The following is a 27,332-nucleotide window of genomic DNA, read 5'->3' on the forward strand; positions in this document are numbered from 1 at the left end:
GTTTTACATTCTTGTTCTTGATTTGTTTTCCCTTAAATTTCTGAAAAAAAAAAACTTAGTGTGAGATCTGTTATGTAGTTATGTAAGCTGCTTGTTGAGTTTTGACTTATGAATCCCTAGTTATTGTTCTTGTTGAGATACAGGAAAAAGGTGTGAACATTGCATGATTTAATTGTCTTCTTCCTTGATCAATGATCAAGTACTGGCATAATTGCAGGTTTTTTTTTTTTTTTTCCTGGGATTCAGCATAATTGCAGGTTAGTGATTAATACCATGCTACTTGAAATACGTTTGTCCATAATGTAAGGTAAAAAAAAAAAAGAAAAGAGATGCTCTTTTTGTGTTCTTGTAATTCTATCCCTAATTTTTAGGATATTTTATCAATTTGAAAACTAAAATTTTTATTATTAATTATAATAGGTTAAATTGGTCTGTGATTTTATATTAAATTGTTAAGTTTAGTTGTTTAATATCAAATTTGGTTTAACCAATCATTAATATAAAGTGTATTTATGTAATTGTTGTTTGCTTTCATTTACGGTCACCCGAAGTGGGACAATGGTCATTTGAGATTCAACATGAGCTCTATGAGATAGATGTTTTTACAAAATTATCATGGTTTTCGATACAAAATGTGTTATATTTCTAATTTCGTATTTCCTATTTAACAAAAAAATTTATTTTACAAAATAATATCTTCTTTTTCAAAGTTTAAATTATATCAGACGTAAAACTTCAACTATGAACATCCATTTAATTTCATCTTTCTTTTTCATTTTTAGAATTATCTTATATTTTTCCTTTTTTTTTTTCAATATATAATTAATTGTAAAAGAATTATTAATTTAGACATTTGATTTATAATAAATAAAATTGGATATGAAATAGAAAAAAGAAAAAGCAAAATTCAAATACTAAATTTGTAATTATAGCTTAATTTAGTCTAATTAATTTATTAAATTCTCAAAATTGAATGCAATTAGAATTTCTTTTTTTCTTCTTTTTGTCATAAGTCAAACCGAAACAGGAAAAAAGAAAAGATGTTATCATTTTCAATTGCTAGGAGGACTTCAGTATGTAAATAAAACCCAAATTCTTGCAACTGTCCTCCAGTGTATGCAGAACATAACTACAATATTTCTCCACATCAATGTGATTTTATCAATGTTCAAACAGTAAAGATCCATCCAGAGAAAAAAAAAAGTTCAAACAATGAAGTTTCTTTAATTTCTAACAGGGATAATCATATTTATTTCTGAACTTTTTGGAAATTTCAAGGGTTAATTTCTTCTTCTTCGTTAATTTTAGTGATTGATAATTCTATAATTGCTAATGAAATTTACCTAACTTTTGTATTTATAGCTAAAACTTTCACCAACCATTTTTGTTTTTTGATCAATTTACTTCATATTAAATTTAAACCTCCCTCCCACCTTCTCTTACTGCTGCAGAACTGGAAAAGTACATTCCATCAATACTCAAACTTATACAGATATGAACAAGAAAGCAAAGAAAAAGCTCAATGTAATATACAAAGCGTTTAAGTTGAGTAGCATACAAAGCAGTAAACACTTAAAATAATAACAAATATAGGGGCAAAAAATTTCTAATCGCCTCCAGTATTAGTAATTCTCAAGTTCTCGTGTGGGGCATTGCAGAAAAACCATCACCTGTAACCTCACTCAGCTTTTCTGGATTCTTTGGTCAAAACCCGAAAAACTGAAATATGTAAGAAAAACCCTTTGATTAGAAATGTTAAATGTCCATTACTAAACAAGCAAACGACATTACAGATATGCATACCTTCTTCTTTTTCTTCTTCTTTTCAATGTACTGTAGAAGTTCCTGCTGTTTAGCAACTGCAACGTCAAGTGCCTGCAATAACAATAAGCAAGAATTACAAAAGTTACCTCAAACAAATATTAGGTTTAGCAATATTTGTTACTTGATGTTAAGTATAATGATTAACAACAAGTGTATGTTAAACAGTATTGCTGCCAATTGTTAACGGCTGTTAAAAGTACATTCTGTTTTAGTTTGCTTCCAAATTGTATGATAGAGAATTGAAAAAAAAAATGTTTTAAGTTACCTTCTTTGCTGCAGCCAACTCTTGCTCCAGGACTTCAGTGCGTCTTAAAGCAGCATTCAACATTTCCTCTTTCTCGGGCGGCATAGTGTCTGCTTTCAATGCAAGAAAATTCATCTTCTCTTCCATTTCGGCCATGCGCATCATCATGGTCTTGTATTCAGCAGTAGAGATGGAGGGTTCTGGCAATGCATTATTTTTCATCATCGTATCATCGTAATAAACTTGACTACCATAGATTGCAGCTTCAGTAATTTTTCTTGGCATGTTACGTGTCATGCGAACCATGGTGACAATTCCCATTACCAAGGCCATAACTCCACTAACGATTAGATTGTTTGTTCCATCAGCCCTGCAAGTACCGGCTGCAGGGAATTCGGCCACTGTGTTGGAAATAAGAGTGTAATGTTGTTAATTAATAGAAGGCAATGGATTGCAGAATATGCATTAGTTCTTTAACTTTTGAAGAAAACAATGTTAAAATCGTAACAATTAATGCTCTTTGACATTGAGGTTGAAATATGTTCTTCTAAAAAGCAGCTCTTTTGATGCTGCTAAGAAAACATTTTGAAATTGTCCTTTAGCTGTTTCGGAGTTTTATGACTTTAATATGCCAAAGTTACCTTAAAAATAATTTAATGACTTCTAATAAACATTTCGAATGCAATGTTTTTCTCAGCAACGCCAACGACTCAAATAGCAATGCAAAATTGACTCTAAGAAAGTATCTCATAAATAAGCATATATCTAACGCTAAAGATTCATATCGAGATATGGTTTTAGGAGAGATGCGTTTTATATCGATGAATTGCACACCTTTCGAGGCATCGAACTTCATGGGAGGATCCCAAGCAGCATCTACAGACTTGTCGACCATTGGAATGAGGTTGCCATAGTTTGTGATGTTGCTCTTTGTGCCATTGAGAAACTTCAAGTACATAAAAGAGAGAATTATAAGCAGAACTAGACAACTTGATGAATAAACTCAAAATAAAATTATTTTACAAGTTTCCAAATTTTTAGTCCTTGCATTTCAATTTCATGATTACATCTTAACCATTTGTCATTGTTATTCAGTAATCTATCAGATAAAAATCTAGATAACTTACTTCTTCAGGAACAGGACAGAATTTTTTAAACTCAAGATCCGCAGCTGCTGCTACTTTGAAAGGATCTACCGTCTTTGTCATTTTAAACAACAACAGCATAAAGGTTAATAGAGTAAAAACTCTAGATAGTTTCAAAAATCATGCTTATTTTCATATTTGTGTTTTAAAATGTGATGAACTACAAGATGGTGAAAATTGAAGTGTGTTTCAAAATGTAATGAACTACAAGACGGTGAAAATTGAAGTGTCTGGCAAGTACAAATACCTTTGGGCATGCCTTCTCATCCTCAGAGATTGCCTTCTCTTCAATTCCTGACAAAATTCTCCTGTTGCATTTATGTTCACCATTTTGAACCATCTGGATCATTAAAATCAACAAAATGTCATTTTTATTTGATATCTTATACAATATTGCATAAATGAAAGAAATTCTATTAACAAATAGAACCCGTGAGTAGTAGCAGTTTTACCTTCATTATGTCTGGATTGTTCCATGGACCCTTATCAGAGCGCATACATCCACCCTTATCAGCACAAGTACATGCACCGCCCAAAAATTCTGGCAGCTCGCTGATTGCAGTACAGAAACAAAAGAATGGTTCAGCAGAGAAATTGAAAAAAAAAAAATACAATCTATATTCTCTTGGAACAAGCATACTAGAACGAAAATATGTTAGTAAATAGAACTTGGAAAGGTAAAAAATATTTGCTAGAACAAATTTCATGTAATCAACCAAGAATTTAACTTACCTAGCATCGATTATTTCAAGCAACTTGCTCTGGTATTTACTGCCCAAGAACTAGCCAAAAAGATTTATTTAATAGTTTAGTTTAGTTTAGTTAAAATAATGTATCTTCACACTATTTAAAGATTAATACTTACATGGATCTTGGAAGCAGTCTTGGGGTCAATGAACTGCTTAACAGTGTTCCATAAAAACCTGAATCCAGTACCACCATTGATGATGAACATGCGGTTTAGGGACTGAGAATTAAAAAGAGGGGAAAAAAAAGAGAGAAATATTCAATTAATGTCATGTAATGTAAAAACCTGTTATTCATCCAAATGTAAGGGACTACAAATCTAATAATGTTAAAAAAATTATTACCTCAGGGTAATTATCACCATCAATCTTTTGAATGCGTGCAATAAGTTCCCTTGCAGTTTTTGTGAATTGTTTAAGACCCTTACCGATGGATAATTTAGAATTAGTACTAGACTTTTGAAGAGTAAAACAACAAATTTAATTAATTAAAGTCGACCTATACGATGGCAGTAAAAATTCTCACATACCACTCCTTGTACATCCAAAATGGTGGTGCTCTGGTCAATATGCCTCTTTGCTGCAACTGAACAGGCTGGAAGCTTATAAACGAAAGCTTTCTCAAACTCTCGTACATGGTACTTCACGTATCGGTCCAATGTTGTGACTTGCAGCAGCTTGGTAGCATCAACTTCACCAAGTTTTTCAATGTATACAGGTCGTCCTTCCTTATCGACACCATGGTACCCTTGTGGGTAGTATTTCAAGACTTCATCTAATTCTTGGAACTCAAAGTCCTAAACAAGCGAACCAAATGAAGCTTACAGAAAAATACGGATGCCGTAAAACTGCAACATTCTAATTCTATCTCTGTTTTTGTGATTATTACCCCAATGATTGTGTCAGTACCAAATTCCTTCCTCCACTGGAGCATATCAGACCACATCTGCTTTGCTTTCTCTACGTCAAATTTCCTAGCCCTCAAAAATCTGTATCATAATTTTCAATAAGTTAGCAATCTAGTCATTTTCTATGCAGGAAAATTTACAAAATGAAAATTCTAATTAAAAAGTATTGTGGACTGACTTAATTTGATTAAGACATTTAAAAAACTTCTAAAAAGGAATTAAAACCTCAGGCTCTATTTGACAAAAAATGAACTTGTCATGTAACTATTTTATTAAAAAGGACTGACTTAATTCTGAATAATAATACCTCTAGAAAACTTCAATAGAATCTTTTTCTATATATAATGTCCTTGGAAACAGATTTAAACATTTGCCTACATTTAGTTGTTTGTTTAGTTGAACTAAAAATTAAAACCAGAAAATTGTACAACTTAGTGCATAACATGACCTAAAAAATATTTGAGTCTCGAAAAGAAAAAGAAAATAACCTGAGCATAACATGGTGATCATCCTGCTTACTGGGGAGCAGCTCATCAAGGATAAGCACTTGACGGAATGCCTCAACTGCCTGTAATTCCTCAGCATCAATGTTATCCTCAATAGAAACAGACATCACTCTGCTGTTTCTGCGGCCCTTCTTTGTCAAAGAATTCCTGAACTTGTTGGAGGCATTGATTGCCTTCTTCTTTAGAGCTGCAAGCCTGGTCTTCCTGTCCTCGTCAGAGCTATCCATGTCTAAACCTGCTTAATCAAGTATTCAAAGGCAACACAGTACTTGAATATAAAATGAGGCTGCATTAACAAATTAGGAAAATGTGCCTTTTCACCAAGGAATTTCCTTTCAAAAGCTCATTCTCCATCTTTCATCATTTTATTTGTATTGAAATTTAAATACATAGTCAAATGCTTACCTGCTTTTGTATCCGCCATGGCTATGATTAAATCTTAAAAGATCAATTGTTTGAGATGGCAAAAATATCAGGAGGTTCAAGCACGACAAAAAATTGCCCCGCACGATATATGTATGCCTACAACCATATAAATACATTACAGAACTACAAAATCAAAAGTAAAAACTGGCTAGTATACATGAAAAAGATGTTTAAGCATACATATGCCTTTTGAGAAAAATCATAGCAACCAAAACACAAACAACTTGTATGCATAAGGATACGCTTAAAAAAGAAAAAAAGGTGGGGGGGAGGGGGGGGTGAAGGAAGGGGAAAGGAAGATTGAAACAGAAACACTTAAAAGAAGCATTACATAAATCTATATAAATTCTACTAAACAAATACTGAGAGACGATTACGTAAACTAGCTACACATGCTATAGGGGCATGAAAACAACCAGGAACAATTGAAAAGTTTAATAACAAGAACCAATTAACCAAACTAATCTTGTCATTTTAAGCACTTAAACATCAAATCTTGATTTACAAATGCTCTATTTCAATAAGACATGCGAAATTCAAAAATGAAAAAAACCAAGAACTGAAATTCAGAGATCCATCATGGGAAATAGTATCTAAGGATGATTGAGAAATGCAAGAATTAGAAGTGCTTAATGAAGAAAAGAAGAAAAAAAGAAAGATTTACGTTCAGAAAGAATGCGGGTAGCTATAGGAGCAGAAGGGGACAAGTAATATATATTTAAGAGCAGGAAAAAATGTGTTAAAGCAAAGGGCCCCTAGCTAGCAGGACAACCCTAAAAATGGAAGAGAAATGACATATATGATAGTTACAGAAATAGTGATGAAAAGGACCTTTTGGTTGCTAGCCATTGACGGGTTCTTGCTTTTTTTAGTTATGTATTAGAGAGAAAGAGTTAGGAAAGCTAAATGCATGCCACTCCATACATACGCGCAATAATCTTTAACTAACTTCTTAACGCCTTTCCTTTGTTTCCCGGTAAAATTTATAACTACCTTTCTAGAAGCTATTTTTTCTTTTTCTTTTTTTTTTTTTTTATGCATTCTCGTTTTTTTCTTTTGCCGTTAAGTGTGTCTTCCTAATCTTTGGATATAAAACGATTCTCATTTTAGAGTTCTAACTAACTCTCCTCATAATTTATGGTCGAATTTTTCACCTTATAGAAATTGTCTGCTAAACTTAAATGTGAATATTTTTCATATTTTAGAGAAAATAAAAATTCATAAAATGACAATTACCATTAAATTATTATCAAATAACACATACTAAGTAGGTGCCATTTACGATAATTTTTATTTTTAATTTACTTTGTTTGTAATTTGCTCTTTTTTTACTATAAAATGAGTTTTTATCCATGCATATAATTAGTCATTTGTGAATATAATTTAGTTGATGAATATCAATAATTAAGGAATGTCACAATTTGATTAATAAATTGCTTTAAAACAGTTTGCATATATATATATATATATATATATATATATATATATACACTAATTGGTTGTTTAAATTAAATTGAAACTATATGGCATAAAGTCAACTATTGCTTGTTTGTGGTGCTCCACTAAGCTATAGGCACGTCTTCTTTTAGCCCTGGCTAAATGAAGATTACAAGTTACATTATCTTATTTGTGCAAAATTGTTTAATTTAAAATGAAAGGAAATACAAGACTACGTAATTGTAGAAATAGAAATTTTTTTTAATTCTTGCACGGTATATATCATGTTCGTATCCGTCTTAACTATTCATAAACCTAACTAATCCTAATGTTGCCTTCGAGGGGCAAAGGATTGGCTCGGGAGGTATTGCAGAGGATTAAACCTAGGTATGGCCGATTCATTGAAACGCCAGTTCCGATTCATGCAACCGGCGGTTCAAGATTTTTAAAATATTGATTCTGAACTGGCCCTTGAACAGCTGGTTTTAGTCCGGTTTCAATTCCTACTGGTTCTAGAACAGTTTTAATCATAGTTTTCCGCGATGTGTGTATTAATTTTTTCTTAAAAAATAAAAATTCAATTCTAAGGCGTCTTTATTTTAAAAAAATTAATGTGAATTTAAAAAAATAAATAGTAAATTTATTTTAAATAATTTTTAGAATGCTTAGACTCACATAAGCAATAAAACTAATTAATTTTACAAAATAATCAAACAAAAATTATAAAAATGCTTCAAATAATGTCATTTTGAACTAAGTAAAATATTTAAAAGGAAAAATGTTAAACTCCCACTTGTATTAAACAATATAATTATATACTAAATTTTATAAAATAGGCTAAGTGATTATAATTTTAAAAATTAAAAAAAAAAAAAATTTCCGATTCGAATCGGATCGGAGCCGCTGGTTCAGGTTCAGCATGTAACATTCACATGAATCTTAACCAATCCTTGAACTGTCTGTTCCAGTTTAAAATTTTGAACCGACTATTCCGGTCCAATTCCAATTCGTCTACAGTACAATTTGGTTCGATTCAAACTGAACTAGTGGCCATGGCTAATTGAACCCATGACCCAAGCCATGATGATCGACGTCACAAGTGTTCTTTACCACTAATTAAACTACTCCATTCAAGTTATAAAAATTTTAGTTAATTTACAAATTGTCAAAATATTAAATTGGATTAAAAAACTATATTAGTTAGTGGATTAATTAAAATTATATTAATTCTATTTTATTAAGCATGTTCAAAATGGAAATTTTATATATCTAATTAAATTTTGATACATAAAATTTAAGTGGCCAACAATCCCATCCATCTGAGACGCAAACTACTAGTACCTATTATTTGTTTAATTAATATTCTAAAAATATTTAAAATAATAAATTTAAAAAAAAATTATATATACAACTTTCTAATCATAACTAATGCTATAATTATATTTAATATTTATTTTTTTTTTATTAAATCAAAAAAATAATTTTATAATTCTTACTTATTTTTTATTTTTTATTAAGTTAAATTCTTGAACCCACGAATTAAGAATAATAAGTTCTTCATTACTTAGAATATAAAACCCACTTAGAATAACGAAACAGATTATATTTGTCCAGAAGTGTAAATAATAATTTTCTATTTTTTAAAAAAAAAAATTTAATGTTAACCAGAAATTTAAACAGATACCGGTATAATACTTAAACGGGTTAGTAGGGCGAGGGATTGAGGCCCGAGCCTCCAAACTTAAAAAACATTGAAAATTTTATCTATAAACAGTGAAAAAAATTTTTCCTTGATTTGGCCCCTTAATTTTGAAAATTTTCTTTTAGCCCTTTGTAGTTTTGGAGTCTGACTCCGCTTCTAGCTCTATCTACAAAAAGAAACTACAAGTTCTAACCAATTAAAATCTCAAGACTCCACAAAAAATTGAAATCGAAGACTGCATAAATCAAGGGAGGTGAAACTACTCATAGAAACTTTTCAAAATTTCAATTAGTTTTCCTTATAAATTCTATTTTATATTTTAAAAATATATATATTGTATCTAATTATAATTTAACTCTATTTCTATATTTTTCTGCCAATATTTAAAGTATAATTGGTCTAATTATTTTTATAAGCACTTTATTATTTTTATTTTATGTCTAATTATTTTTATAAGGATTTTATAATTTTAATTATATAATTATTGTGCAAATGCATATATTTAATCCATTGATAAGAAGTAAAAAAAATTATGTTATTATTTTCTTTTGATGTGTAAATCAGCTAAATTCATATATAATGTATATAAAAACGAAAGACTTTAATGTAGAGGTAATGTCATGTTATCCATATAATGCTTAGTTGGTATTAATGTATTAGACTGCTAATAGCTACTTTTGATACCTTTCAGTTTTTACTAATTTGATGGGTAGGGCGAAAGAAAATCTTTTAGCATGCGGCCGTAAAAGTTTATTTTATTTTCTTTTGATCCACTGAATTTCTCAGTAAATTAAAAAATATATTAATATTTTTATAAATAATTAGTTTTTGTGAAAGCGCGTTGCGCGTTGTTTGTACTCATTGTTATATATATATTCGTGTATGTGTACTCATTGATTTTTTCTCATTTCAAGTGGTAATTTAATTTTTATATATAATTTTTTATTGCTTTATATATATATATAATTTTGTTATAAATTATAATATTATTGAATAGTTTCTAAAAATCTAAGAGTATTCATGAAATAATAAAATAAAAAGATTTAATAATTACATAACAAACAACAAGATATATCATTAAAATTTATATATTATTCTAAAAAAGCAAAGTATATAATAAAAATAGTTATTAATAATGTTATTGGGACTGGTCTTTGTAAAATCATGTGTAGCATCTAACACTGTCTTTGTTCTAGTTCTTTTGCTTCCTCTAATTAGTACTCTAAACTCTAGAATTTATAGTGTTGCTATATATAAATCTATGTTTGCAGCTATTTGTCCATTTGTGCAGTTTCTAATTAGAAAATTCGACTCTAATTTTGATGGTTGAATTTAATTGTATATGTGAACTTTAAAAATTGAGACTGCACATTTACTTTATTTTTCATCTAATTTTTGTAGGTTTTTCTATTTAATATTGGGAATCCAAGGCATTTCTTATATCAGTTTTTGCTTACAAAATAAATAAAAATGCTTTCTTTTTGGAGATAAGGATTGGGAATCCTTACCCAATGCAATCTTTTAAATATGTTCAATCCTATAGAAAATTGTAAATATAAATGAGTGATCGAGAAAATTTTCATTTTTTCCATACAATGTGTTAACCATGTTGGAATTTTTCTTTTTTTGGTATTTGCTATCTATGAAAAAATGTTTTCATTTCCAACTCAATTGCATTTGTTGGAAAAATAAAAGAAAACTAAATTATCTTTTTATGGTTTTGTTTTCTATGATTTGATTTGTAGCTCCTAAACTTACTACTAATATTACTAATTCTTATCAGTTTAAATGATAATAATTGAGCAAACTATCATAATTTGAATCAGGTTGTTTACAATATTTCCCTATGATATATAAAAATTAATTAAAACTCTAATACTATATAAGAATTAAAAAAAGCATATGTCAAAGCATAACTATATTAAATTTAACCAATAAAATTAAAATACTTAATTACGTTATATTCTTACTATATTTAACACATACCTTATTCAATATATATCTTATAATTTCTTATTATTTTATCTAATAGAATTTAAATTCAAATAGAAAAATTAATATAATGTCACGACCCATTTCCGTGGGCCGGACCGGCACTAGGACCTGGGTGGGATTAAGGCCCCCAAAGCCCGTAGTATGTGACATCCCAGGTTTGGGGCAAAACACCTTAGGCGAATCCCACATCGGCTACGCACAAGGTGGAAGTCCTATACATAAAGGGTGACAACCTTGAACTAGTGTGACGCGTTTTGGGTGGGCAGAGCGGAGGTTTCCCTGGCCCAGAAACAAAACCGTGAGGGTTCAGGCCAGGTTTGGCACCCAAAGCGGACAATATCACACTAGGGCTGGGCTGTTACAATTTGGTATCAGAGCCAAGCCTTGTCCCTCTGGCCAGTGGTGGGACAAACCTCAGCGAGGACACTGAGTCCCTAAGGGGGGGTGTATGTGACATCCCAGGTTTGGGGCACATCACCTTAGGCGAATCCCACATCGGCTACGCACAAGGTGGAAGTCCTATACATAAAGGGTGGCAACCTTGAACTAGTGTGACGCGTTTTGGGCTGGCAGAGCGGAGGTTTCCCTGGCCCAGAAACAAAACCGTGAGGGTTCAGGCCAGGTTTGGCACCCAAAGCGGACAATATCACACTAGGGCTGGGCTGTTACATAGTAAGCCTAACTTATTTAAATCTTACATTCTATGATTCAGGCCCAATAATTTATTTCACAAATATATCCAGAGTACAGTCCACATAATAAATGTCTATACTCTATTTAATCATTTACAACTCAGTTGGAATACAATTGCGGAACTCTACCTTTACATTCACATCGTTATTTCTATCATTAACGGTCTTCTATAATAAGTATTTCAACTCCATATGGCTTTCCTTTCTTTCTATTACCTGGAAAAAAAATAGTAGGCAGGGGTGAGCGCCAAACTCAATGAGTAGGGTTAGATAACCCTCTCACCCCACACAGTCACACAGATGCTAAAATATTTTAATCTGGTCATGCGTTTAATTATATGATCATGCAGTTTGTCACACAAATGGCAATACAACAGCAATCACAATTATTATCACCTTCATATAATCACATCATGTGGAAATTAGTCAGTGGAGTCACCGAACCCTCGATGAGCCGTCCTCCCACATGGCTCATCCTCTCACGTGTGCACCAGGGAGCCGATCCCCCATACTGGCCGACCGGTCTAATCCTCACTTGACCAGCCCTCTCATTGTTTTTCCATTCTCTCTTTTCTTTTCCATACCAATAGGAGGCAACCCGGTCGTCTCTATCAAATCTAGATCATCAGGCGCTCACAACAGGAGGCCACCCTGCGGGCTGCGATCAAATCTAGATTATCCGGTGCGCCCAATAAAGAAGCCAACCTGTGGTTAACGGTAACGGTAACGGTAGGTGCACACGGGGGCGCCGATCTCTCATTTACCCGGCTAATGGTAATCGGGATCCATATAACGGTAACGGTAATCATAATCAGGATCCATATAACGGTAACGGTCTCACAAACCCATGGTGACCCACTTCATCCTAATTCCACACAAACAAAGCACAGCATAGTCACAACACAAATAATCAAACAATTTTTAATATCAACAAATAGTGCATCACAGTATGATAATTCAACAGAATAATGCATGATAACATTTAGCCGTGAATGCATGAATGCAGGCGGATGATACTAGTTATCTAACACTACTCACAGTTCTTTATTATACTTTAAAAGGACTGCCTTTTTAGCCACATGCTTCCAGCTTTTGTCCTCGCATTGTTGAATTTTTATAATCCTCTAAAATAAACAAGAAAATTCTAAGTAAGAATTCTAATTCGGAAAATTATATTTCACATTCGTTTATTAGTTTTGGTTACCAGTCATTTAATTCACTTATTAAATTAAACTATATATATATATATGGTTTTCTAATTTATATATTTATTCTAATTTATCAACTTTAAATAAAAGGTTAAGTAATATTTTATAATAATACTAATAAGAATACTAATATTAATAATAATATTATTATTAATAAGAATAATATGATTGATAATATAATATTACTAACAATAATAATTTTATTCGTACTATCTATTAGAGTTATAAAAATAATCTAATTCCTACCGAAATTTCGGCAAAATCTCCCCTAAAAGTTGGACTATCCACCTGTTAAAATATCAACAATTTATCAAACCACACAGCCCATTCATCGGGCAATCAATCAAATCAAATTTCCCATCCTCCTTCAATCTCAACATCACCACACAATCAAAATTATAATTTACAATAACATTATATCTAAACTACCTTAATCCACACTTCAATTCTATTAATATGTTATTATCAAGGTTCCTTAATTAAATCAACACTAATATTATAAATCAATTAACTACTCACAATTAATAAATTAAATTAACTAAATTAATTAACTACAAATAATAAAATTAATTTAATTAAATAATATTACTAAAATTAAATTAACTAACCAAGATTACTAAAATTAAATTAATTAACCACAATTAATAAAATAAATTCATACCCAAACAAAATATTATTTTCTTGCAGGATTTGGGATTTTACGCGTACCGGATTGAAACTACGCGTGCTGGAAGCGATTGGACCACCTGAGATCGACGCAGGAGGGGCTGACTTGCAGTGGCGGCGCGACCTGGTGGCGGAGCAGCTGGCGGCGCAACTGCAGGCGCGACAGATATGCTCCTGGTGGTCGAAGACGCGCTGGAGCTGCAACTGAGCTGAGGCGCTGCTCCTGTCTACGGTGCTCGCTAGATGGAGGCTGTGAAGAACGGCGAGCGGCGGTGAGGAGCGGTATTTGCTCTATGGCTCCGCTCGAGCTGGTGGGGGCGCAATCTGCTTCTGCCAGCAACGGAGTCGCTGGCGCAGGGAAAAAGAAAGAGAAAGAAAGAAAAGAAAAGAAAGAAAGAAAGAAGAAGAAGAAGAAGAGAGGAGGAGGTGGTGGCGCTGGCAGTGTGCTGATGGCAGTGTCGGTGGTGGACTAGTGGCGCAAAAATGGTGAGGGAGTGAGCGTTGATGAGAAGAAGAAAAAAAAAAGGGAAAGGAGACGTTTCTAGATTGTTTGGGTCGAGCAGGTTCGATTCGGCCCAAGCCTTTGGTTTTCAATTGGTTTTCAAATTTTTCAATCTCTTTTTCGGTTCAGTTTATCACAGTAGTCGCATTAAAATATTGAAATAAATTTACAGGCTGTCGGTTCATTAAATTTAATTGGAAAATATTTTAAAAATAAAAATTCGGGTTGTTTATATAATCAACCAAAATGAATTACTTATGCTTTTTTAATCAATAAAATAAATTTATAATTTATAAACTATAATATATATAAAGTATGGATGGGAAGCATTATATTCCTAAAATACCCTTACTAAATTTATAGATTGATAGAAATATCATGTAGCATTAAATTTATAATATCATTGTTGATTATATAAATTAATTTAGAGAGAGCAGAAAAATATATAATAAATACAAGAAATATGTAATATATATTTAAAATCTTAATATTTAATTTAAAGTTTCTAAATTGAATAAATTTTAAAAAATATATAGTAAAAAAAAAGAATTTTTATTTTCATATATAGCCTTATTATATAACATTAAAATAATTAAAAATAAAATATATTTATTGGTAAATAGTTAAGTTAATTAGTATCATATTTATTTTAAGATTCCTAAATTAAATAAAAAAAAATATCTACAATCTATACTATATCAATTTCATATTTAGAATTCCTTCTCAAAAAAAAAAAAAAAAATCATGTTTAGAATTATATTTAATTTAGATTCAAATATGAAATTAACATAATTAATCAAAATTAAACTACCTTTATTTTTCAATCAATAAAATTAAAATCCTCAATAATATTTTTATCAATAACTAAACTTAATAGTAGCGTTGTAGAAATCGATGTTTCCTATTCGTACTTTTATATATAAATCTTTAAAAATATTATATTCTTACGTATATAATATACACCTTATTAGTACATAATAGAATTTCTTAGTATATCCAATATAATTTAAATTTAAATGAAATTAATATAACTAATGAAAATTAAGTTATTTTTATTTTTTCAATGAATAAACTTAAAATTCTTAAAAATATTATATTTCTACCATATTTAATATATACCTTATATAATATATAGTATAATTTATTGTGTTATCTAATATAATTTAGATTTAAATATGAAATTAATATGACAAATCAAAATTGTCAATTCATAAATTGAGCAGAGCTATTTTTGACAATCTCAGTGTTCCTGCCCATTCCTATTTTCACGTACATTTTAGATTATAGATTATACATATTATATATACACACAAATAATGATAATATAATATAATATAATTCATAATTTAAGTTATAATTCCTAATTTAGATATTAATAAAAATAAAGCATTATTTTGTAAATTTAAATAGCCTCATTCAGAAAATATAAAATAATAATTCTTTTATAAGAAGTATGAGAGAAATATAATAGGAAGTACACAACATAGTTTTAAACGAATCATTTAAATTCTTTTACAGAAACTTGTTTAGGAAATTTCCTTTTCCGATGCTAATTCTAATTCATTTGCTAAAAAAAAGACAATAAATTCAGGATTAAAAAGAAAAAAAAATAGATATTCTCTAAAAAAAATAGATGACCCATTGAGGGTTAAAGGAATTATTGAAGGTTAAATTTTACTATGTTAATTTAAAATTTTAAAATCTAAAAATTATGAAGTGAAATCTTAAAGAATTGAGTTAAAAGATAAAATAAATATATTATTAATAATTTATACAACATTAAAGGGTAGAACTTATGGTATCAATTCATAGAATAAGATTATACTTACAGAAACAAATATATATATATATATATATATATATATATATATATATATATATATATATATATATTGAAATAACCCGAATTTTTATTATCAAAGATTTTTCATTTAAATTTAATAAACTGACAGCGTGAAAAATGTATTTAAATATTTAAATGTGAATTAATAATTTGTACAGTGATAAACCGAATCGAAAAACAATTAAAAATTGAAAAAATAAACAAAAATCAAGATTTGGGCCGAATCGAACCGAATCAGCCCAAACCACTTCTAGAAGCCTCTCCCCTCTATATCCAGCGCAAACTTCACCCTCCCCTCGCCATTTCTGCGCCACCTCCAGTCCACCACCGTCACTGCCACCATCGCGCCGCCACCTCTGCTCTCTTCTTCTTCTTCTTCTTCTTCTTCTTTCTTTCCTTTTTTTTTCTTTCTTTCTTTCTTTCCCTTTCTTCTTCCCTGCACTTGCGTTCGCATCACTGTCCAGCAGCTCCGGTCGAGCGCCACCGCCGTTCTCACTGCCGCTCGTCACCGGAGCAGCTCTGTCGCTCGTCCCGCCTCGTCCTAGCTCACGCAGCGCCACCAGATCACACAGTCAGACCCTCTGTCAGGTCTGTCGCGCCTACAGCAGCAGTACCAGCTTCAAGCCTCGCTGGCAGCCGCTCCTCCGCCTCTCTCCGCCTCTCTCCGCCACTGTTAGTTGGATCCGGCCACTGGCAGTTACTGCCCTTCGATCCGGCACGCGAAAAAAAACTCCCGATCTTGCAAAAATTCGACAAAGATTATATTTTGGGGTAACAAAATTAATTTTAATAATTTTAGTTACTTGAATTAATGTTATTATTGTAGTTGATTAATTTTATTATTGTAGTTAATTAATTTAGTTAATTTAATTTAGTAATTGTGAGTAGTTAATAGATTTATAATATTAGTGTTGATTTAATTAAGGAACCTTGATAATGATATATTAATAGAATTAAAGTGTAGATTAAGGTAGTTTAGGTATAATGTTATTGTAAATTTTAAATTTGATTGTGTGGGGATGTTGAGATTGAAGGAGGATGGGAAAAATTTTATTTGATTGATTGCCCGATGGATGGGCCATGTGGTTTGGAGTTATTAGATAAATTATTGATATTTTAACAGGTGGATAATCTAATTTTTAGGGGAGATATTACCGAAATTTCGGTAGAAAATAAAATGAATTTCGGTAGCAAATAAAATTTATTATAGAAAAGAAATTAATATCGAGATTAGATTACGTAGAAAAATTAAAAGTATAAAATAAAATTCTAAGAGTGGTAAAGAAATACTTTATCTGATATAGTTACTTTTGTTTTGTGTCATTCTTAAATTCCTTAGATTGCTCGGGTCCGTCTAGTGCTCCTCCCGGACTGAATCAAAGCTAGAGCTTCGTCCTCCATCACTGTGAGTAATAATAAATAATGCATGTCAACACTATATTTGCATAACATTACATTTTTTATGTATTTATATATTGTATTTTATCATACATATTATGTTATGATCACTATAATTATACTTATATGTAATTGTGCATTTGGATGAATTGGTGTATTACGTTGAATGACTTGTTTGATTACTTGTGCTGTGTATATACTGTGCTCTGTTTGTGTGAAATTGGGATGAAGTGGGTCACCATGGGTTTGTGAGGACGGTCGATAAATATGGATCCTGATGAAATTATGAAATTGGACCGTCGGCCGGGTAAATGGGAGATCGGCGCCCCCGTGTGCACCTGATGAACTGATGAAATGATGATAATATGGAAAAGAAAAGAGGGAATGTAAAATAAAATATTGAGAGGACTGGTCAAGTGAGGATTAGACCGGTCGGCCAGATATGGGGATTGGCTCCCCGGGTGCACATGTTTGAGAGGATGGGCTGTTTGAGAGGACGGCTCGTCGGGGGTTTAGGTGACGCCACTGACTAATTTCCACGTGATGTGATTATTTGAAGGTGATATTGTTTGTGGGTGCTGATGTGATGCCATATGATTGACTGTTGTGTGTTCATTCAGTATACTAGGGTGCATTTTGCTTGATTGTATGTGGTGTGTATTATTTATTATTATTCACTGAGTTGCAAAACTCACCCCCCAATAAACCTCTCAGGTACTAGGAAGCAGCGGATTCAACTGAAGCTCTGTAATCTTCTCCGCAGAGTTATAAATGTAAACTTAATATTTCTGTTATTTAATTTTGGATGTATACATTATTCTATTATCAGAATGTTATTGAACTCCGCAGTTATAGGGTTGTGTATTTCCAATTGGGCCTTGCCGTATGCGTTGTTTTATAAACGGTTGATTGTATTATTAGACACAGGAAAATCAGTATGCCCATATTATGAACGTGATTGATAATGACTAGGCCCAAACTAAATTTTATTGGAGATAATTAAAATTGGGCCGGATTGTATAACATTTAATTACATTTATATCTTAACTTGTATGGGCGTACTGTTCCTATTAAATGGTATGGAATGTATAGTTGAGTAATTAGGCTTACTACGGGTTTCGGGGGCCTTATGCTTACCTAGGTTCTAGTGCCGGTCCGGCCCACGGAAACGGGTCGTGACATATATATATATATATATATATATTATTGCAAACTCAATATTTTCAAATTAGTAAAAGCTTGATGTAGTAATTTTTTAATAGACAAAAATAATAAATTTTTTATAGTCAAAAGTAATGAAAAGTAAATATATGTATAAAATGGTACGATAGGATAACTTTCTAATTGAAATAGAATTAAAATTTATAATATTAATATAATAAAAATAATAAATTAATATTATAATTAGAAAGAACTAAGCTCCTAATTATATTAAAATTTAACTACATAGATAATATTATACTACATAGATAAACGTCCCACGGATAAAATATATATTAGTTCTATGCATAGTTAACAAACGTTCATAGCTAAATTAGAAAGGAAATTTGCTAAAAGTTTTTTAATGATAATAATTTTTTTTGTGTAATTTATTTTATTTTTTAGCTAAATAATAGTAATAATTTTCTATTTGAAATTATATTAAACTTCTTAATAGAATTTAAATTCAAATTTGAAAATTAACATAATCAATTAAAATTAAATTTTATTTTTCAACAAATAAAATTTTCAACCAATAAAATTGAATTTTATTTTTTAGCTAAATAATAATAATAACGATTTCTATTTAGAATTATACTAAAGTTTCTAATAGAATTTAGATTCATATAGGAAATCAATATAACCAATTAAAATTAAATTTTATTTTTCAACCAGTAAAATTAAAGTCCTCCAATCTATAAACTTAGCACGGATATTTTAGGAACTCATTGTTCCCTCATTCGTACTTTTATATATATTTTAGATAAAAAATATCAAAATTAATGGAATTTTAACACGTTTAAATTTTTAATTTCTCGAGAGTCTATCTAATCCAATTTATAATAAGAAATTTTTTAATTTTGGAGCATGGGAAAAATTTTTTCTTACAATTTATACTTGGGACACTGACAAAATCAGAACTCCAAACTAGGTGTTTTGTTTTTGACTTTTTAGGGGGTGCATTGGATTAGGATTGTGTATAATTTTAAAAGAATTGTTGAGTTTAATGGAATTGAAGGATTTCTGCAAATTCTACTAGAATTCTACATAAAGTTTTATAGAATTAGTGAGATTTTTTTTTATAAATTTTGATTGACTTTGATGGAATTATAGTGATTTATATATCTAATCAAAATTAATTTTAGGACCTAACTGAACAAATTAAAAGGTTTTAGAGCCCAATTGAAAAACTGAAAACAATGAGGGACCAAAAAGTAAATGCGTCACTTTCTCTAAAATTATTTTTTTTATTCATTAAAACTTTACCACTGCCGACAATGAAAGGCTTGCAATGGCCAGTGTCGTCGGTGGCCATCCTATGCTCCTAGAATAGTCACATTGTTGTCAGAAGACCACAAACTTCTCGTCCTTTGACTGAATGATGATTGCTAGCCGGGACCTGTGCGAACTATTAGAGCTCGCGCAGGGACGCTGTTTTATATTAACTTAAAATCGATACACGGTCCATCGGTTGCGGCTCATGGAGCCTAGTGGTCCGACCACAACAATGTCAAATTTGTATTATTCAGTTCTTTGACTATTTCAAAACTTTTTCAATTTTTTTTATTGACTCATTATTTAATTGAAATCAACCCATAAAAATTTCAAAAAATAATCAAATTAATTCTGAAAATTTGCAACAACATTATATTAATTTTTGTCATAAAATCAAATTCACAGTACATGAATTAATTTGAAACCAATCAAACAATTAATACATTGTTTTACATATTAAGGAATAGGGATCGAAGTACATGAATTTTAGGGTACTCACTCCGCTCCGATCCGTTTAGAGGATAAGAGTATTTATAAATGTGTAGAACAGATATGGACAATGAAATTACTACCTATGATATATACAGATAGAGTAAGTGTATAGATATTTGGATACCTATATCCATTAACGGATATATTATACATATAGGGTAAGTGTATAGATATTTGGATACCTATATCCGTTAACGGATATATTATACATATAAGGTAAGTGTACAGATATTTAGATACCTATATCCGTTAACGGATACATTAAATTGGTTCGAGAATGGGTACCCTATCTATTATTAGTAAAAAATATATTTTAAATAAGTTTGAATTTGAATAGTTAAGATTAGCGGTACCTTCGCTTCGTGTTAAGGCTCTGTTAGATTTTATGAGATTTTTAAATATACCTAGCACCTTACAACCTTTTATTTATACCCAGCATTTTACAATCTAACGAAATCAATAATTTTACAAAATCTTTCAAAATTAGTAATTTTTTAAATACGATTAATTTTATATGGACTTTTAAAAGTAATAATTGAATATCAATATATTTTTATAAATTTTATAAGAGTCTGAATTAAATAACAAAGGATTTTAATAAATCCAAACAAAATCTACCTTGAATGGATTTTTTAAAATCTCTTAAAATATAATAGAATGTTAAGCCAATGCATCCTTTTAGTCTCTTTTATCTCAGTTCTTAAACCCTACAACACTTTCTGAAAGGCTTTGAGAGTTTCTGGTTGATCAATGGCGGCGACCACCACAAGCACCCATCTTTACCGTCCACCCTCTCTGTCCAAAACCCGAACCTATCCTTTGAACCAAAACCCATTTCTTAAAATTCCCATTTTACCTCTAAAATTCACCAGAACCTCCTCAAAACCTTTCTCTCTCAAAGCAGTTTTATCCCAAAACCAAGCAAATACGTTTACCCAAAAGACTACTCCTTTTAAGCATTGTTTCACAAAACCCTCTGATGGGTTTCTCTACTGTGAGAATCTCAAGGTCCAGGATATTATGGAGAACGTTGAAAAAAGACCATTTTATTTGTATAGTAAGCCCCAAATTACTAGAAATGTTGAGGCTTATAGGGATGCTTTAGAAGGATTGAATTCAATTATTGGGTATGCAATTAAGGCTAATAATAACTTGAAGGTTTTGGAGCATTTGAGGCAGTTGGGTTGTGGGGCTGTCCTTGTTAGTGGTAATGAGCTTAGACTGGCTCTTCGCGCTGGATTCGACCCCAAAAGGTAAATTTTAGAAATGGTTATTTGTATTTGCTTAATTTTAGCGTAATTAGGTAGGTCTGAAATTTTAATTTGTGTCCACATTGGAGTTAATGTGTCAATGTGCAGGTGTATTTTTAATGGAAATGGGAAGCTTTTGGAGGATTTGGTTTTAGCTGCTCAAGAAGGTGTTTTTGTTAATGTGGATAGTGAATTTGATTTAGAGAATATTGTAGCAGCTGCTAGAATTGCTGGCGAAAAGGTTAACGTTTTACTTCGAATTAATCCAGATGTTGACCCTCAGGTAATAACCCTTTCTTTTGAACAACTAGATACTCGCACTTGTTGCATGGAGCAAGTGATTTCATGGTAAACAGAACAATATTAGAATCTTTGGTCATCCCAAATGTGGCAATATTGTAGTAGATCAGTAATTGGTAATATAGAAGTCTTTGTTTGTTGATTGAGTCCATTCATGGCCTAGGTAAGTTAATAAGATGCTTTGTTTCTAATAGAAAATAATTTTTATTGGTTATTTTGCTGGTGGAATTTTTGTCCAATCTCAAGCCGATATTATATTGTAAGAGGTCTTTCATGCTTTTTTATCAGAACCTGAGACTTCAAATATCAGGAACTGGAACTTGGGCCTCAGTATTTGTATGTGAAATTATATTATAGTATTGAAATGATGATGTTGATGAAAGTTGTCTGAGCAGTAGTTTTAATGGTTAGTTTCTAGGATCCAATTTTAATATTTTTGTGAGTGTACGTGTCCCTTTAGGAATTGAAATTGATTAACATTGCTTTATTCTAGTAGAGCAAAAAGGTCCGGTTGATGTTAATGTATTTAGCTTTTCAAGTTTTCATGATATATTTGAATGAAACATGGTCATTATTATTCACCTTGTATCTGTATTATCTGTCAATATCATGAATACAAGCAGTGCTGCTTCAAAACCTTAACCAATTCTTCTGCAACACCATAATAAAGTTGTAATCAATATCATACCTACTGCAAACTCCTTTGCTGTGGCTGTTCATCTAACTGTGCGGCTGGATCACCTCCTTTTCAGGGAGAGGTAATGCTGCAAGGTCAGTATCATTGATGTCTCTTCTGATATTGGTTGCAAGCCCCTTATACCTTAGCCAATACCCTATTCCAGTGCATTCTCATTCATCTGTATGATAAAAATCTGAATCTTTAGACCGTGATGATGCGCTATAATCATAGATTATCAATTTCTGGACAATTGAGGCGACACAGTTTAAGCTGATTAAGTTTGTAAAACTGTATGACAAAAATTCTTGTTGAAATTGCTGTATTTGAAATAATTGTGATGAATAATAGGTATTTTTCGTTTACGTTCATTAGGTCCATCCTTATGTTGCCACTGGGAACAAGAACTCTAAATTTGGCATTCGAAACGAGAAACTGCAATGGTTTCTGGATGCTGTTAAGTCACAACCTGATGAGCTGAAGCTTGTGGGGGCTCATTGCCATCTTGGCTCAACCATTACAAAGGTATCTTAACAGTTAACAGGTCGTATTATGTTGCACTTTCCATGCTGTAATTTGGAATTTAGGTTCACATATCTTGGACTAGGAATGTAATTGGTTGTTGTAGATTAATGTTAAATTTTCACTTTGTTTTCATTTACCTCATCTAGTTGTACATTTTGAAGATGTGCGATTATGTGTTCTAATTTCTATCAACTTATGAACTGGACAGCCTTTAGTTTGCCAATTCCCAAGTCTATAGATGGTAGGCTGGTAAACTGGATTTTGCTTAAATTTTATAAATGAGGCATGGGAGAGCCTCATATTTCAAGGACAATCATGTTTGTGCCTTAAACCTTTCTTTTTAAGGTGCAATGAGTAGAAATTGTCTTTTGATTTTCTAACTTGTTTTGGGCACCCACAATATTAACTCCTTATTCATTTATTGTCCATTTAAATGTTGGTAATTGTAAGTTAAATATTTGTGGTGAATATATGTTACCCTTGCATGTAAGCATTACAAAGAGTATATTTTCCTGTTTTACTTGGCGAAGCCGAGGATGATGTCAAATGCTAATTTTAATCCTTTTCCTATTATCGCTGGCTGTGACTTCTCATTATATATGATCCTTCCTCATTTGATTTACTCTTGTTTACTTTAGTCTTCAAAATTTTTTTGGTAATGTATGTTCATGTGTATTTCTTCTTTATCCACAAATGGACAAATTTTTGGTCTTTGGACTTGTTAATATCAAAACTCTCTTTGTGATGTGATTTAGGTGGACATATTCAGGGATGCTGCAGTTCTTATGATCAACTATATTGATGAAATTCGAGCTCAAGGCTTTGAAGTTAACTACCTAAACATAGGAGGTGGTTTGGGTATAGATTACTATCATGCTGGTGCTGTCCTTCCCACTCCAAGAGACCTCATTGACACTGTAAGGATCATCCTTTCTAATCTTGTCTCATGCCTCTCATCCTATTGATAACTTGTGCATCCACACATGTTTCCTGTTAATCATTCATGTAGTCCATTGGAATATATAATGGGTCCTTAAGAGCCAATTTACTTTATTTCCCATGTCTTCAATGATTTGTCCATTGTTGAATCCTATTGGTGTTTGAAGGACCAGGAATTTACTTTACCTTGATCATCATCATCTTCTGAGCATTAGACCAAGCGTCCACATGTTGACAGTTCTGTTCATTTGTACCTAAAATCAACTTAGCATTACATTATCGGTTTTGATTTAGGTTCGAGATTTGGTGCTCTCACGGGATCTCAATCTCATCATTGAACCAGGGAGATCATTAATTGCAAATACCTGCTGCCTGGTCAACAGGGTCACGGGTGTGAAAACTAACGGAACTAAAAATTTTATTGTGATTGATGGCAGCATGGCTGAACTTATTCGACCCAGTCTTTATGATGCATACCAAGTAAGTATTGAAGAATGATGAACCTGTATTGTGTCGTTTGGCAGCAGATTATTTTGTATTTCTTGGGTATCTGAATTTTTGTTACTTTTTAATGTAGACGTAATTTGCTTGTTTACTTTTGCCTTTATTGAAAGGCAAAATCTAATTGCATTGCTTTAGGCTTCTTGTCAAATACTGAGATGTGTGGCTGTATCAACTGAAAATTAAACTATTCTTGTCAATTAATCACATTTTATTTCTCACTGCCCATATCTCATATCTTCATGGTACTGACTATAGGAGCTGAATGCAGTAGATACTACTTTGATTGTTGAAGGTATTATTTACTTTATTTAACTTTTTTTTTCCGTTTATACAAGACTGCTGCTAGGGGTTGCTATTTTATCATTACCTTTCATCTTGGACTTTTTCATAGGCATGCTTCCGATTTGCTAACCCCACTATGACATGCGTGTTATTAGTTGAATTTCCATGGCACATTCAACTGTGCCTTAAAAGTAATTTGGTATCTGAACTATTTGTTTACATGCTTGCAAGTTGGCACATCCATGGCACATTTAGCTATTGCAGCCCAAGCATATTGTGGGAAATTGTAGCACTATTTTTTCCTACATGTTACTAGAGATCTGTGGTAATCTGGTTAATTGCCTCATGTGCATTTTGTATTCATCTCCTTTTATGACTTTGAACAGCGATTGCAACTCATCTGCCCACCTGACCCTCTCTACACATGAATACTTTGTTTTTGCTTCTTAGTTATTTTGTGAAAATTGAGTCTTCAATGTTTCATCGCAGCACATAGAGCTAGTTTCTCCTGCACCACCAAATGCTGAGGTTTCAACTTTTGATGTGGTGGGTCCTGTCTGTGAGTCTGCTGATTTCTTGGGAAAGAACAGAGAACTTCCAACCCCTGCTAAGGTAACTTTCTTTTGCTTCTTTATGCCATAGCTGCAGTGATGATCCTTTTTTATATTCTGAACAAGAGCTGTGCTTTGCAGGGAGATGGTTTGGTAGTTCATGATGCTGGTGCTTACTGCATGAGTATGGCATCAACATACAATCTGAAGATGCGCCCTCCTGAATACTGGGTACAGATCACTTAGCACGTATCATCTGTACAAACCATATGCAACATTCTTTTTCACTCTGCTTTCAGTTTGCCAATGACCTCTTTTGCATTCAAATCACCTTGTGCTTCTTGCTAACTAATTGAAATTTGTGATTTCCTTTATGTACTACTCTTTGCCTAGAAAACAAGTTCTGAAAATTTGATTTTACTTATTTATTTTAGGTCGAAGAAGATGGATCAGTGACCAAAATACGGCACGGAGAGACATTTGAAGACCATATGAAGTTCTTTGAGGGTCTTTGACTGCAGAAATTAACCATTTGTACCAGAGCAACAGCGTTTTGGCAATTTTAGATTATGATTAGAAATTATGTTTGTTCCAATAGTTTTGATTACTTTGGTGATTTTTATGTTGTGGATTAAAATTAAGTAATAGTGATAAGTTGAGTGATTGTGGATGAAACTTATCCCATTGACCAGCGGTCTCATCTCACATATTTGAAGCCCGCTAGACCCTCTTATGGTTTCACACTCTCACTTCTACACATTTGTTTTTCTTTTTTTTAAACAAAAAAGAAATGGCATGTGTTGTATTTTAGGCCATCAACAACTGAGAATCTGATACTTTTAACACCGTTAATTGTTAATTTTACTTATAAAGGCTTTGTTTGTTCCTGAATTTACCGATATTTGGGGTGTTTAAAAAAATCAAAAAGAAAAATAACTTCTACTCTGTACAGAAGAGAACATTTCTCAATACAAACAAACTTGAAATACAAACGAAACAACTCATAACTATACATTTATTAATTTTTTAATTGTTAGTTATCGGTGGTTACCATTATTAATTATCACATAACAAAAGCCGGTTACCGCTGTCATCAGCCACCACCGCCGTGCTAACTACTATAATTTATTTTTTAATATATTTTTTACTTATATTTAGCAACAAAACTTAAAGATGTAAAGTTTGTATAATTCAAGTTTTTGTAATATTATAATCAAATAATAGAAAATTAAAAAAAAATTTTAAAAAATAAGCTATTTTCAGATAATAAACAAGCAAGCATAGTCTAAGAGGGTGAAACACAAATTCCTGTTTGGGCCAAAAAAAAACAAAAAGATAAATACTTTTATTTATTTATTTATTTTTTACTTTCTCCTTATTATATACATATTATTAATGCAAGACCTAAGCAAATCATTGACATTTGATATCTTACGGAAAAAGAAAAGGATGGTTTACATTTTTTTTTTTTTTTTTTTTTTTTCTGATTAGGAAAAACTAATTTAATTGATAAGATATGATCAAGGACTGAACTTATCCTTTATGTGAGCCCCACTCTAACTAGTTATCTAGAGATAATACATCAACACAAAATTGTTAAATGGCATAAGATAATTGATAATTGGTTGCTTGAGTGCTAAGAAATCTATTTGTCAAATTGCCAGAGTGACATTTTCCCTTTGAAAGCAACTTCTCTATACTTTAAAGACCTTTCATTTTACTATTTTCTTTTAAATAATAAAATATTTTTTGGTTTTTGGGAAACTATAGATATTTTAGTAAAAGTTATAAATAATATAATAAAAGGGAGGGAAAAAAAAAGGTCTTGTTGATTTAGTAATTGAGGCCATCCATTTTTACAATTGATTAATTAGAAAATATTATTGAATGAAATAAAGTAAATTAAATGAAGTGAAATTTAGTATTTAATTTTCACATAATAAAGTAATTAGAGATTTTTAATTTTCAATTTTATGTCAAAATTGATGAAATTTATAGCAAGCATACAAATTTATAAAGTTAGTAAATTTAAAAGACTAATGAGTAATATTATGTATTTAATTAAATTTTGTAATTTGACCAAATATTATGATTCA

At 31.3% G+C, this 27,332-nt stretch overlaps 2 protein-coding genes and 1 long non-coding RNA gene across 4 annotated transcripts; 1 reads left to right on the forward strand and 2 right to left on the reverse strand.

Moving 5' to 3' along the window:
• Positions 1 to 1,495: 1,495 nt before the first annotated feature.
• LOC105630134 (phosphatidylinositol/phosphatidylcholine transfer protein SFH3) lies at positions 1,496 to 6,762 on the reverse strand. Of its 2 annotated transcripts, none has more exons than XM_020677801.3 (15): positions 6,631 to 6,762; positions 5,779 to 5,895; positions 5,356 to 5,608; positions 4,849 to 4,948; positions 4,490 to 4,756; positions 4,305 to 4,382; positions 4,079 to 4,180; positions 3,946 to 3,995; positions 3,666 to 3,765; positions 3,461 to 3,553; positions 3,196 to 3,267; positions 2,903 to 3,014; positions 2,090 to 2,469; positions 1,804 to 1,875; positions 1,496 to 1,719 (listed from the first exon to the last, which is right to left on the reverse strand). In XM_020677801.3, exons 2-15 carry the CDS (start codon positions 5,795 to 5,797, stop codon positions 1,705 to 1,707), a joined length of 1,713 nt encoding a protein of 570 aa, XP_020533460.1. In that variant the 5' UTR covers positions 5,798 to 5,895; positions 6,631 to 6,762; the 3' UTR covers positions 1,496 to 1,704. The 2 variants fall into 2 exon arrangements, with proteins under 2 accessions (XP_020533460.1, XP_012067237.1); XM_012211847.4 differs by lacking the exon at positions 6,631 to 6,762 and adding an exon at positions 6,464 to 6,615.
• Positions 6,763 to 11,648: 4,886 nt separating this feature from the next.
• Positions 11,649 to 13,999, reverse strand: LOC149499295 (uncharacterized). The gene is made up of 3 exons (XR_016319940.1): positions 13,542 to 13,999; positions 12,664 to 12,749; positions 11,649 to 11,841 (listed from the first exon to the last, which is right to left on the reverse strand). It is a non-coding gene; the product is annotated as an uncharacterized LOC149499295 (long non-coding RNA).
• Positions 14,000 to 20,876: 6,877 nt separating this feature from the next.
• On the forward strand, positions 20,877 to 25,911 carry LOC105630136 (diaminopimelate decarboxylase 2, chloroplastic). The gene is made up of 8 exons (XM_012211848.4): positions 20,877 to 21,462; positions 21,568 to 21,742; positions 22,811 to 22,960; positions 23,716 to 23,877; positions 24,194 to 24,379; positions 25,175 to 25,297; positions 25,378 to 25,467; positions 25,671 to 25,911. The coding sequence occupies exons 1-8, from the start codon at positions 20,960 to 20,962 to the stop codon at positions 25,749 to 25,751; spliced, it is 1,470 nt and encodes a 489-aa protein (XP_012067238.1). The 5' UTR covers positions 20,877 to 20,959; the 3' UTR covers positions 25,752 to 25,911.
• Positions 25,912 to 27,332: the final 1,421 nt, after the last annotated feature.

The sequence above is a fragment of the Jatropha curcas genome, chromosome 1 (genome assembly GCF_041381405.1).
Source record: "Jatropha curcas cultivar XTBG-Jc1 chromosome 1, XTBG_Jcur_1.0, whole genome shotgun sequence".
NCBI lineage: Eukaryota > Viridiplantae > Streptophyta > Magnoliopsida > Malpighiales > Euphorbiaceae > Jatropha > Jatropha curcas.

Coding starts and splice junctions, on each gene's coding strand:
- LOC105630134 (XM_020677801.3), bottom strand. Junction 4,181..4,304: donor ATGGTGATAATTACCCTGAG/GTAATAATTTTT, acceptor TTTAATTCTCAG/TCCCTAAACCGCATGTTCAT. Junction 3,268..3,460: donor ATGAGAAGGCATGCCCAAAG/GTATTTGTACTT, acceptor AAAATGACAAAG/ACGGTAGATCCTTTCAAAGT.
- LOC105630136 (XM_012211848.4), top strand. CDS start 20,960: ATGGCGGCGACCACCACAAGCACCCATCTTTACCGTCCACCCTCTCTG. Junction 22,961..23,715: donor TTGGCTCAACCATTACAAAG/GTATCTTAACAG, acceptor GATGTGATTTAG/GTGGACATATTCAGGGATGC. Junction 25,468..25,670: donor TGCGCCCTCCTGAATACTGG/GTACAGATCACT, acceptor TATTTATTTTAG/GTCGAAGAAGATGGATCAGT.